This window comes from Salvia hispanica, chromosome 4 (assembly GCF_029641045.1).
Source record: "Salvia hispanica isolate PSC_SH4W2 chromosome 4, Shi_PSC_v1, whole genome shotgun sequence".
Lineage (NCBI taxonomy): Eukaryota > Viridiplantae > Streptophyta > Magnoliopsida > Lamiales > Lamiaceae > Salvia > Salvia hispanica.
Window position 1 is genome coordinate 56,220,981 of NC_142695.1, and position 12,775 is coordinate 56,233,755.

Sequence of the window (12,775 nt, forward strand, 5' to 3'; positions counted from 1 at the left end):
TAGAAATTTAGAATAATATTTATCACAGTTGAAAAGTAAAATTTATACAAGAGGGTTTTATTCAATTTGCAGGACGGCTAAGAACTTAATTAGAAATTTAGAATAGTATTTATCACAGTTGAAAAGTAAAATTTATACATGAGGGTTTTATTCAATTTGCAGGACGACTAAGAACTTAATTTGAATTTAGAATAGTATTTATCACAGTTGAAAAGTAAAATTTATAAGAGGGTTTTATTCAATTTGCAGGACGACTAAGAACTTAATTAGAAATTTAGAATAGTATTTATCACAATTGAAAAGTAAAATTTATACAAAAGGGTTTTATAATACGTGCATATTTATAGGAATATCCCCGTATCTTTATTACTATTCCGTGTATTGAAAATTCTGGTAGATCAAGCGTCTTCACTTTTATGTTTGCTTTGTGTACAACTCTGTTTTTCTTTCAAATGGTGTATTTGGCTGCATGTTCAGATCTTCAATCTACATATTAAGTATATATCTATCTTTTTTCGTTGAGTTTGATGTGGATCTTTTTGGCATTCTTTATTCACAAAATTAGTAACATTATTAAATTGGAAAAAACATGTCTAATCAAATAAGGGACTGGAAGCAATTCTCGATGGCTGCCCCCACCTCGAGTCACTTGATCTTCAAGGATGTGCCGGCCTTGATCTTGAAGGGGCTCTTGTCGAGAGATGTTCTAATCAAATAAAAGATCCGTGGCACGATTTAATGGAACCAATTGTTTAGCGTGATGAATGGGACGATGAGGACTTATCACTTATCTGTTTTCGACAATGATGAATTCTATCCTAGTGATTTTTGAGTATGATCCTGATTATTATTAGGATGGTTGCGATGAACTTTGATGGTTATCAAGAACTATTTCTAGTCTTCAAATTTTGCCCATGTATTTCTCTAGAATTTTGTGTGCCTTTGAAACAACCATAGTTTACAGAATTGGTTGCTAGATATTGAAATTTGCATGCTATGAGTCAATGGATGTGGTTAATTTGTCTAGCTCTTATTCAAAGCCATTGTGTAATTGTGTTTATATATTTTGTTACCAAGAATTTTATGTGGACTTATGAGCTCTTTAGAAAGGAAATGAGCATTTCTCTTGTAAAATTTGTGTAGCTAGAGAAAAGCCTTAACAATCTCTATATAAATTTCAGCTTGTATGATGGCATTATATTATCCACATAGCTTAGTACTCCTTAAGAATCACATTTCCTTCTCCCTAAATAGAGTACGATTAATTGACAATGTGTTAATTATAAATTTATGTGTTGGCAATGTGTTAATAATAATTTGTAACTATTTATAAAATTATTGGTAATGAAAATAATTTCTCTATTAAATCTATATACAAGAAAAAATTTAGAAAATAAGGAGTGCTCTATTATTTTCTATAAACAGAGTGTAGCCAAAGAAATATCGAAATCCCTAAAATTCGAAGATGTTGAAAAGGAAGTCCGAATTCGGCATGTCGAAGGCGCCGGCTTCCTCCGCCGCACCTCCGCCGCCTCCATGGATCGAATTGCCGGAGGAATTGACGGCGAATATCCTCCAAAGGTTGCACGCTGAACAGAGACTGGGGATCGCGCAGCTAGTGTGCAGTACATGGCGGAGAGTCTGCAAAAATCCGGCCATGTGGCGCGTTATTGATTTGGACTTTCGACGTTGCGAGGACGTAGCAGAATTTGACACCATTTGCCGCTGCGCTGTGGATCGTAGCCAGGGACAGTTGATCGAGCTCAAGGTTATCAATGTGTATGAATATTCTGGGTTTCTAAACTATGCCGCCGACCGGTATAAATCCTTCCTTTGCTACGCTTGATTTTCTTATGTGCTTTCAATTTTTGTGCTTTAATTTTGATTTTGCAGAATTTCTTGGAGATTAATTTTATATAGCGATTAGTTGAAATCAGCTTTGAGAAATTGCTAAGTGCTTAAAAAGTGTTGCTAAACAGTGAAATTTTTGTGCATAGTTGTCATTTTCATGTTGTGAGGCAATGGATTGTGTTATTTACTTATTTATCTTGTTGGCTGAATATGTTAACAAGATGGGAAATGTGTAATTCTGCTTTTGGTATGTTTTCTGCTACATCTATTCTCATTATTTATTCTTGTCATTTATACATGGAGATGGATTGGAGGTGGAGATTGAGAAAAGCTTTATAAATAGTTAATGTGAATTTTTAAGCTTGTATGATGAAATTATGTTGATTTTAATATAAGTACTCTTGAGTGTGTATACAATACAGATGCTTCTTTAACATTATGGATTTCAATTTGTTATTTGAACATTTTGCTCCGAATGTTACTGCTGTTGCCTGTTTGTACAACCTAAATATTCCCGGTGTTGTGATTCTTGCTTTTAGAACCTCTATTTTGTTGTTTTCCAATTCTTTCTCTACCTAGAATCACTGATATGGTCTTATGTTCTTCTCTTTCGACAGATCAAGTCAGCTTCAATGCCTTACACTCGCATGGTATGAGGAAACTGAAACTGATTTGACAGACATGATGAAAAAACTCCCTCAACTGGAAGAGTTGCACCTTATCAGGATGCCATCACTCACACCCAAACAATTTGCAACCATTGGCATCTCTTGCCCCAAGTTGAAATCATTTACATATAACCAACATTCGTACGAGCATCCATTTTATCCAGGAGATGAGGGTTTTGAAGATTTCTGCACTAAGCATGCTATTGCAATTGGAAAAAGCATGCCTAATCTTCGCCATCTCAGACTTTGGGAACTGTATATGAGGAACAAGGGAGTGAAAGCGATTCTCGATGGCTGCCCCCACCTTGAATCACTCGATCTTCGAAGATGCTCTGGTGTTGATCTAGATGAAGTTCTGTTTAACAGATGTATAGAGCGAATAAAAGATCTGATACTCCCTACTGACGGTAACACTAGTGATCCTGATTTGCTTGAATATCCCGGATATGAAGATTGGGATGTCATTACATCATCGTATTTGACAGATTTGTGCAGGCCTGATTGGTCTGATGGCTCCAATGATGATGATGGTTGTGGAGTATTTGCTCGTTCTTACGATTTCAAACCTTATTAGATGAAAATGCTAAGGTGCCTGAGATTTCAAGATATGTGAAATTGCAAACCTTATTAGATGAAAATGCGAAGGTGCCTGAGATTTCAAGATATGTCTTCACTTTTTATGTAGGTGTAGACGGTAAAGGTTTCTTCCATCGATTTTGGCTTTAAATCTATATGGACAAATACCAGTCCTAACATTATAGTAGGCGTTTGCGTTGCTAGTTGATTTCAAGTTTTAAGGCAGCATTTTGGAGGTTTCATTATATCTCCCCTTTTGCTTAGTATATCTCAATGGATTGATTCTCTCTGTCTTTTATTGGTAGTTCCAATGGGGAAGATATTTGATAATGTGTTACACTATTATGTTTTGGAATGCATTTTGTACTATGATATTGATTCTGGCTTATGGACTGGCTTATGAGACCATCTGAATGGCAAAGTAACTGTGATATTGATTCTGATTATGATAGTGATTCTGAGTCTGGTAGTGGTTCTGAATATGATTATTATTAACATTAGGATTATTGTGATGATTTTGATGGTTATTAGTACTATTTCTAGTCTTGAAAATACCCTGAGATATCTTCACTCTTTTTGCTAGGTTGGTGGGCTATGATGCTACTTTGTTTATTCAAATGGTTTATTTGGCAGCATATTTAGAGCCTCATTCTATTCCATCTATTTCTTCTCCTTCCCCATGTTGAAATCATTTACATGTAATGAACATTGCTATGAGAAAAGCATGCCTAAGAGTAGAGTTCTCTCTTACAACTATTTCAACAATTAGGAATTTAAGAGTTGTATAGTTGCTTATAACAAAAACTGAATTAATTCAAAAGTTTGGTTATGATGAATCAAAAAGGAAAAGTTATTGGGCCTGATGTAGCCTAGCTTTCCCAATGCTTCAATCATACAATGACACAATCTCTTTTAGGATAATGCAAACAATTTTTTTTCAATACCATCCTCTTACTCAACTACTATTTCCTACAAATTATTTTCTCCTTGCTTTTAGCTTTCTGCATTCACAAAATATAATATACTCCATCTGTCCCACATAATTTGGGACACTTTGCCCCGCCACGAGTTTTAAAAAATCTAATGGAAAGTGAATTGAAAAAGTTGGTGGGATGTGGGTCCTACTTTTAAAGTATTAGTTTTATAACAAAATGTGAATAGGAATGCGTTAGTGGAATATGGGTCCACTATCAAAAATGGTAAAAAATGAAGTGTGTCTAATTATGTGGGACAGTCCAAAATGGAATACTGGGTCAAATTATGTGAGACGGAGGGAATACTAATTTCATAAAACTATCATTTCCCCAAAAAACATCAAATCCTTAATCTTTTTAACTTCAACTTCGGTTAAACTCCATTCATAGATTATGTATGATGCATCCATTTAAAATATGCTATGAAAATTTTAAAATCATGTACAATAACAAACTCAAAATCTCCACCAATTATGCCACATAATTTTAGTTTTTTATCTTATCCTAGAACATTCAATTCCAATGCTAAACATGTTTTTCATTTTCAACAATTTAAATTAAGAAAAGAAAAAAAAGATTATTGGGTAAAATGTGATTTGACAAGAACAAAAACAAGAGCTAGTTTTAAAGTGGTTTTAGCAGTCAAGCTCTCTCTCTCTCTCTCTTTCTTCTTCTCCTTCTCTTTTTCAATCACTTTACTCATCAGCAAATGTAGAAATCAGAGCCCTTGATTGCCCCATAAATTCAAAGGTTTGGATTTTCCCACTTGCAATTATTGACATCAACTGTATTCTTGCTATATTCGTATGCGAAGTTGTTTATAAATTTTATTTACTGCTGTGATCTGAAATTTTCCGAGATTTTAGGCTTTTTTTTCTCTTTTTGTTGGAAGAAGGGCTTTGGATATTGTTCGTTTCTTCTGCGACATGAGCAGAGAAAAAGAGGCGCCGGAGCCTCTGGATTTCTTTATTTGGACTGTTGAGGTAATTCTTCAATTTGGTTTGTTGTTTTTCTCTTTTGGATTTTTTTTCCTATTTGTTTGTGATTCTCTTCTTTGGATCTTGGGCTTTCTTGCGAAAGTTCTTATTTTTTGATGATTTTGTTTAAGTTTATGTGTTACTGTTGGTGAATTTCTGCTATTTGGTTATTGTGAAGGAGGTTTTGTGATAATTCAGAGTTTGTGAATATGTAATTTAATTTTAGTAAGAGTGTTAGTATTTTGATTCTTGCTTCTGCCTTATTTGAGAATTTGGGTTTGAAGGCCAGTGATTGAATGAGCCCCCAAATAGCCAATTGATTTTGGGCTAATTTGTGAGCTGATTGTGAGGCCTCCTCTGTTAGTTGTTTCAGTAAGGCATTTTTGGGAAATTGAGTGTTCAATTGGGGGTGTTCGATATCAGTATGTTACTCGTGTGTGAAGGCCGTGTCTGCTTGAAATATGGGATCTTGGATACTTAGACACCAGCCTTATGAGAAAATGACTCGGCGAAAGGAGCCTCTATGGAAATGCAATTCAGATTATGAATGGATTTGTCATATTCCTTTTGCAGCAACGAAATTGGTAATTTTTCAGAGTAGTGCTAGTGGATTCTCGAATGAGGTGGATGAAGCAAGGAGCTGATCACTTCTACTCTCCCTTGTTCAGGGATACTTGCCTTGTAGATAGGTTTTGCTGGTTACTGGTTACTGAGCTGTTATGTGTAGCCCAACATAGATAAATTTATGCATGCTTTTACGACATCCAATTAGGACTTCACGTGTATGTGCATTAAGCCTGGCAATGTGGCCCTAGATGCATGTTAGTGATTTTCAGTTGTCATGGAAGTGGCGTGGAGCTACACACAGTCAGTGATACCGTGCTTTCTCTTTGGATTTTTCTATCTACCGTCATTGTATCATGTTATGCGTGCTTTGTCACTATCTTGTTGCATCGGCATGTAAATAAATGTTTTGAGGCCCTTTTTGATTCCTAATCTAGGTTTTTGCATCAACTTTAGGCCCTCAAAAACTAAATTGTGTTTTTTTTACACAGCTTTGAGTAAAGACAATTAGACAACTAGGTTTTCTTTCTTGTAGTTTTCCTTTGGATTGAAGGACTGAAACTATTATACTAACAAATATCTGAATGAGTAAACTTTTAAAATGTTCATATCCATTACTATGAATTTGACTTATTTTGTGATATTGGTGGATTAAAATCCGCTTTATATTGATTCATCTGAAACCTTTCCTCTTTCCTTTATCAAATCCATTAGTACCACGTCAAAGCCTTTAACTGTTCAGATTTTGGCATATGACTACACTTTTCAAACCTTTCCAACTTGTTTCGAACTACAAAGTCATAAAACCGCCATTACTAATTAGTATACTTTGCTAAGCATGTGTCTTTTGGTGGAATCAAATGAGAAAAAAAACAGAGTGGGGAATTGAAGTATTGTTGAATAAAGCAGATTTTCAATTTGTATGACTCTGCTTTGTAGGATGTTGGCCTGTGGTTGGAAGAAATAAATCTTGGTAACTATCGGGAAATATTCAAAGAAAATGGGGTCAATGGAGAGTATTTGGAAGGGATGTCAATGTTTACAACTGAACAGATCCTCCGGTTCATACGGAAGTGCCACATGAAATGGGGGGATTTTATAACATTGTGCAAGGAGCTGAGGAGAATAAAAGGTCCATCCCCCTCCCTCTGTGTGTGATATTGTTCTCAATTAAACACATGTTAAGCTGCAATGTGTAGTATTTACTAGTTTAGATTGCAATCTATGGACATAGGAATGAAATATGAATGCTGTTTCCCATTTATTAACATACCAATTGGATGGGATTCTAGAAACGACGTTAGAGTGACATGTGAGAGTTTATGATCGTTCGAAGTATTAATGCTTGTGTGATGGATGATGATCAATATAAATAGGCTGTGCTAGTAAGGCTTCATCATTTTTCATGGGAAATCCACTTTAGATTTGGTTGCTTTGGTTATGTTATCATCTATCTCGTTCCTGATTATGTCGTCTTGGATTTTAATTGGTGTGAAATTGCAAATCTTGACTGATTTTTATCACAGTGGCCTGCTTGAAAGGGGAGCAAAAGGTACGACGGCCATGGTGGGCACCGGCTTGTCTGTCAGTGGTGTTCGTGAAGGCTGCGAAACGCAACAGGCAGTCTCGGGTGGTGTCGTTGAAGCTGGAACCTTGATGTAGATATGCTCGTGTGTATATGCTTGTACCATTAAATTTTGGGCATTGTTGGGAGCTGGTTCTTCTATGGAGAGCCCCTCTTGCTTTGTCAAAGTTTTCTTCTTTTTGTTTGGGATTTGTCAAAGAAACGACATATATATATATAATATATAGACCATCATGTTTGCTTCTTCCTCTGTGTCTAAGCCCCCACATTTTGTTACTACATTTTTTAAACAGTGATAGTAGTATTGCAGAAATGTTTGTTAACAAACCAGAGAACAATTGGATTGACAAGAATGCCCTTGACGTTTGTCCAAATTCAATAGGATGAAGAAGCGCTCTTCTCCAAAATTTTCTTAATTTTTTGAACAAAAAACCCTGAACCCCCATTAATTCACAATCTAGAAGGCCTGTTTACTTTGCAAGTTATAGGAGTGCGTTGGGGTGACATCGCTCAAGTGACAACGTGACATCAGGTAACATGCAATATGCAATACATATAATACATAGGTAAACAATTTGGCATATGGTTCCATTCATTATGAGATATGAAATCATAGCACTATGATGGCAGCATAGTTAAAATGACAATCTAGGCAAGCACTATACGATACAGAGGCAAGCATTATGCGATATACATAAGCTAGCAACTCAGCATATGATTTCAAGCAATTTGCGATATGAATAAAAGATAATCAAGCAATGTATGATACATAGGCAAGCAAGTCTATGATACATAGGTAAACAATTTGGCATATGGTTCCGTTCATTATGAGATATGAAATCATAGCACTATGGTGGCAGCATAGTTAAAATGACAATCTAGGCAAGCACTCTATGATACATAGGCAAGCATTCTGCGATATACATAATGTAACGCCCCACTTTTTCGAACCCTAATTTTTGTGACGTGGAAATTTTTGCATTAAATGCCTTAAATGCTATGATTGTGAATTATTTGATGATTGATTAATTGCATAGTGTCTATGTGACCTAATTGCATATGTGGATATTAATTGAGTTGAATAGTCAACTTGTTGAAAAGTTGACGTGGCTATTGAAAAGTCAAAGATGTGGAAAAATGACGTGGCCGTTGAAAGGTCAATGTGATGAGAAAATGATGTGGAAGTGGAGGATTGATTGAATTGAAAATGTGAATATTTGAGGTGGAGAAATAAAATTTGTGGGGAAATTATTATTTATTTTCCTAAGGGATGAGTGAGAAAAATAGTAGGAATATTATTATTTAGGCATGTGGAATTTTCGGCCCTTTCATTTATTGGAGAAGAAATAATATTATTCTTGGATTTAATTATTTGTTTGGGATAATTATCCAAATTAAATCCAAAGTCCAAATACTCTAATTCCTACATGGAATTTTCGAAATATATATATATTGATTTTCTTGAGATTTTCGAAAATCTCATAATATTGAGGAAAGGATTATTTTTATTATTTTATTGATCCCTTATTTATTCTATTCCATGGATAAATATAAATATGCTAAAATATCCTAGCATATCTTGATATATCTACCATATCTTGCCATATCCTAATTAAATTAGGATTTGAATTTATTCCTTGTGGGAAGAGGAAATACACGCCTATCTCCTATTTTAATTGGGGAGTATTTTATTTTATTCTTGCTCCGTGATATATTATTCTGCTCCGTAAAATATTCAAATTTAAAATCAAAGCTATTAAAATAGCTTGATTTTCGAATTCCTACTTTTCCTCAACCATATTTTCGGCCACTACACCAACCAAATCTCCCCAAATCTCTCTCAAATCTTTTATTTAATTAATTGTTGGATTATATCTGCACTCTATAAATAGGAGAAGAAAACCTAACCCTAGAGATCAAGAAACCGGCGCCCCACTCCTCTACAATTTTCGAAATCTACTTCTTCCCACTCTCTCCATATTTTCTTCAAGTTTCTTCAAGATTTCTTCATCAATTGAGAAGAATTCAAGTCAAATTCAAGAGTTATTGAAGAATCAAGTCTAGTTCATTGTTTCTACCGTTCGTTTTTGTGAAAAAGGTACTTTAATTATTGATCTCTTCTTCTTCTACCGATTAATCGGTGATTCTTGCATCCACATGCATCTAGAACGAGTGAAAGGGGTTTTAATCGGTGAATTTTGGGAATACATGGAGGTGTGTGAAAACGTGTATGTGTGTGTGCGATTGTGTGTGTGTGTGTGCACGCCTCGATCGGCGTGCACATGTGTTGTGCTCGTGTGCATGTGTTGTGTGGGTGGAACACTCATGTGTGATACGAATTATTGGTGATTTTGGAATGAATATTTGAATAAAAATAGTATGCTAATCATACTTTGTTTTTGATATTTGATTTTGAAATTAATCGATGGAAAAAGGGGAAAATGAGAGATCATGCATGATTTAAAAGCCATGATTGAAACTGATTTGTGATACGCCTAATTTAAAGGTGATACTACGCGCTCTCAGCGTGATAAACGAGGAGAAGAGAAATCTATCGAGCTAAACCTACGAGGTGGGCTTTCTTTTAAAATAAGGACATTGTCCTAAAATGATATTGATGAGAATGAAAGATGTGTTATCATGCCTTGATTTGTTTTGTCGTGCCTATCCCTCGTGGCTATGCCACTATTGTTATAATCGAATTCGGATCCTTGTAGAGCCGCAAACTCTACTTGGGTTAGTGTACACCAATGTTAGACCGAGTGTCAGCGTACGGGTTGGCCGGTCTAGTGACCTGGATTGCGGCCGCATTCCTTGTCATGTAGAATGAGGATATAGTAAACGTCTATGAGAAAAATGGTTGCGCGACCGTGATATTTGAGAAAGAAAGATATTTTGATGCCTCGGGTCTTTCTAAAGTTAAAACCCCGATGGACATCTGGAAATGGCATGATAACTACTATATTTTTGATAAAACTGTTTTCGGCAATGAGCCCATTGAGTATGATTTATCGTACTCAGCCCTGCATGTGTTTTCCTTATGTGCAGGTTGAGTGGTGACGAGCGGCGGCGGTGTTGAGCGGGAAATATAATAAAGATGAAATGTTGGTATTTAAAGTGTCGTTGTGTCTTCATACATAGCCTCACTTCTTTCTTGGTCGCTTCCGCTACATTTTTATGAAAACTGATGATCTTCTGTTGGGATAAACACATTTACGTTTGTGGGTATGTTTTGGATGATGAACAGTTAGAAATATTTATTTTTGGGAAAAGTTTGAGAATATTTTAGGAAACATTGATAAGTTTTTGGTACAATGATCTTTATGAAAGTTCTTTTGCTAAGGCACTATTTTATCTCTACTTAACTGTTCTTTAAATGCTCTGGTCAAAACCTCTTTTAAAATGAAACCCTAGTCTTGGATCCTTGTTGCATTTATGTCTACCTAGTTAACGAACGCCGCATTTATTATACCCTAAATGGGCGGGTCGTTACACATAAGCTAGCAACTCAGCATATGATTTCAAGCACTTTGCGATATGAATAAAAGATAATCAAGTCATCTACGATACATAGACAAGCAAGTCTGTCAATAGATAAGATTGAATCTGCTCCTAAATTTAACGACTATTCTTGGTGGTACAGTGTCATCTTAAATGGTATTGTCATTTTAACACAAACCGCGAGTTATAACTAAGAAAAAATTTCAACGAATTTTACATGTGTTTAGTTTGCAAGTTTCCATTTATAATCCAATAAAATTTGATTCAATTAGCCCAGCCAAAGGCCCAAAAAACCCCAAATCCCCAAATTAGGAGTAGTATTTTGTATTTCTAAAATCCCGCGCATTTCAAAACGGAACCCTAGAATCCGAAAATGTTCAGCATGAGAAGGAAATCAAACAGAGCTGAATATGGCGCCGGCGCCAACTTCCTCAACCGCACCTCCGCCGCCTCCATGGATCGAACTGCCGGAGGATTTGACGGCTAATATCCTGCAAAGGCTGGATGCTGAGGAGATAATCATGAGTACTCAGCTTGTGTGTAGTACATGGTGGAGAGTCTGCAAGAATCCGGCCATGTGGCGCGTTATCGATTTGGACTATCGACGTTGCCAGCATCCCGACGATTTCTATAACATTCGTAGCGCAGTGGATTTTGATATCATTTGGCGCAGCGCTGTGGATCGCAGCCAGGGACAATTGGTCGAGCTAAAGCTTACCTATTTGGAAGCAGAAGATGGGATTCTAAACTACGTCGCCGAGCGGTATACTTCTCTGCTCTATTATTGCTTTCATTTTGTTGATGCTGAGTTTTGACTGTTGATTTTAGAGGAATGATTATTGTCTAATTAGGTTGTGAATGAGAGAAAATTTAGTTATGTGTTGCATATGCATTGAGTCAAAGTATCCGTCCCATAGAAACATGCCCTTTAGGGTTGGCACGGGTTTTAATGTATAATTGGTAAATTACGAGAGAAGGAGAAAAAATAGTTGAATTTGGGTGGTGGGTTGTGAGGCCATAAATGATAAAGTAAAAGTGAAGAAGAAAAAAGGTTACCATAGATATGGACAATTTCAATGGGACGGATGAAAAGGGAAATATGACCTTGTAGCAAAAAGGTGATGCGGTCACTCCAGCCGCCCCCACACCCCGGCCCGACAGTTTGTGAGGGGGTTCAATCAGGGTAAACAGCAGCCCGTTAGAGAGGAGGCCTTCAACCCACTGTCCTGACAGAAGCCCATCTCTCAAGGCCTCACACTTGTGCCTGAGAGATGGAAGCTCCCTGTAGCAATATCTGCTCCCCGGAACCAACTGCGCTAAGCCCCTGCGGGCAAAAAGGAAATATGACCTATTTCTATGGGACGGAGGGAGTATATATAGTTACAATCAGCTTTCAGTTGTTTTTTAAGAAATAAGTTGTAGGAAAGTGCTTGAACTAATTTTGGCAGGTTAGAACATGCTGATTGATGATTAGTAAGGATTGTGTTTTCAGTTTTGAATTTGCAATGCTTGTATTAGAAAAAGAGTGCTACTTAAAGTTTTGCTAAACATCAAAAGTTTGATTTTTGATTGTATATTTGTCACTTCCATGTTCTGAGGCAATGATTCTAGTTAATGTTTTTGAGGATGTGCAGAAAAGAGGTTGAAGATTTTATTATTCGTAGCACTTGTCTTTTTTATCTTGTTGGATGAATATATTAACAAGATGGGAAATGAGTATCTCTGTTTTTCAACTTTTTTGCTATGTCTTCTGCTTCCTCTATTCACATTAAATGGTTATTATTACATGGAGATGGGGTGGAGGTGATCATGTGTAGGTTGAGAAAAGCTTAATAGATATATTAGCTTATCACTGTTTATGTGAATTTCAAGCTTGTGTGATGATTTATTTTAAGATAAGTAAGTATCTTGTGTGTGTTTGCATATACATACATGATTCAACATTATGGATTTTCAGTTTATCATGTGAATGTTTCGCTCTCATTGTTACTCCTCTGCTTTTGTGTGTTTCCCGTTCGTTCGTTTCCCGTAATCAATGATATGGTGTATCTTATACTCCTTTGACAGATCAAGTCAGCT

At 36.1% G+C, this 12,775-nt stretch overlaps 3 protein-coding genes across 9 annotated transcripts; all 3 read left to right on the plus strand.

Moving 5' to 3' along the window:
- The first annotated feature begins 1,435 nt into the window (after window positions 1–1,435).
- Window positions 1,436–3,848, plus strand: LOC125196948 (putative F-box/LRR-repeat protein 9). 4 transcript variants are annotated; one of them, XM_089070093.1, is made up of 3 exons: window positions 1,436–1,818; window positions 2,469–3,107; window positions 3,679–3,848. In XM_089070093.1, exons 1-2 carry the CDS (start codon window positions 1,466–1,468, stop codon window positions 3,091–3,093), a joined length of 978 nt encoding a protein of 325 aa, XP_088926219.1. In that variant the 5' UTR covers window positions 1,436–1,465; the 3' UTR covers window positions 3,094–3,107; window positions 3,679–3,848. The 4 variants fall into 4 exon arrangements, with proteins under 4 accessions (XP_088926219.1, XP_088926218.1, XP_088926220.1 ...); XM_089070092.1 differs by lacking the exon at window positions 3,679–3,848 and adding an exon at window positions 3,165–3,541; XM_089070094.1 differs by lacking the exon at window positions 3,679–3,848 and having other exon boundaries at window positions 2,469–2,926; window positions 3,005–3,541.
- An 829-nt stretch (window positions 3,849–4,677) lies between these two features.
- On the plus strand, window positions 4,678–7,439 carry LOC125192497 (uncharacterized). Of its 4 annotated transcripts, none has more exons than XM_048090090.2 (4): window positions 4,678–4,819; window positions 4,936–5,052; window positions 6,550–6,742; window positions 7,137–7,439. In XM_048090090.2, the coding sequence occupies exons 2-4, from the start codon at window positions 4,996–4,998 to the stop codon at window positions 7,265–7,267; spliced, it is 381 nt and encodes a 126-aa protein (XP_047946047.1). In that variant the 5' UTR covers window positions 4,678–4,819; window positions 4,936–4,995; the 3' UTR covers window positions 7,268–7,439. The 4 variants fall into 4 exon arrangements, with proteins under 4 accessions (XP_047946047.1, XP_047946048.1, XP_088925969.1 ...); XM_048090091.2 differs by having other exon boundaries at window positions 4,683–4,819; window positions 4,965–5,052; XM_089069843.1 differs by lacking the exon at window positions 4,678–4,819 and having other exon boundaries at window positions 4,864–5,052.
- Window positions 7,440–11,106: 3,667 nt separating this feature from the next.
- LOC148929595 (putative F-box/LRR-repeat protein 23) lies at window positions 11,107–11,511 on the plus strand. Its single transcript, XM_089056949.1, has one exon. It carries the CDS (start codon window positions 11,107–11,109, stop codon window positions 11,509–11,511), a length of 405 nt encoding a protein of 134 aa, XP_088913075.1.
- The last annotated feature ends 1,264 nt before the right edge of the window (window positions 11,512–12,775 follow it).

Excerpts from the sequence above, each read along its gene's own strand:
- LOC125196948 (XM_089070093.1), top strand. The coding sequence starts at position 1,466 with ATGTTGAAAAGGAAGTCCGAATTCGGCATGTCGAAGGCGCCGGCTTCC. Across the intron at positions 1,819-2,468 it reads CTAAACTATGCCGCCGACCG|ATCAAGTCAGCTTCAATGCC; the intron begins GTATAAATCCTT and ends CTCTTTCGACAG.
- LOC125192497 (XM_089069844.1), top strand. The coding sequence starts at position 5,508 with ATGGGATCTTGGATACTTAGACACCAGCCTTATGAGAAAATGACTCGG. Across the intron at positions 5,631-6,549 it reads CTTTTGCAGCAACGAAATTG|GATGTTGGCCTGTGGTTGGA; the intron begins GTAATTTTTCAG and ends TCTGCTTTGTAG. Across the intron at positions 6,743-7,136 it reads GGAGCTGAGGAGAATAAAAG|TGGCCTGCTTGAAAGGGGAG; the intron begins GTCCATCCCCCT and ends TTTTTATCACAG.
- LOC148929595 (XM_089056949.1), top strand. The coding sequence starts at position 11,107 with ATGGCGCCGGCGCCAACTTCCTCAACCGCACCTCCGCCGCCTCCATGG.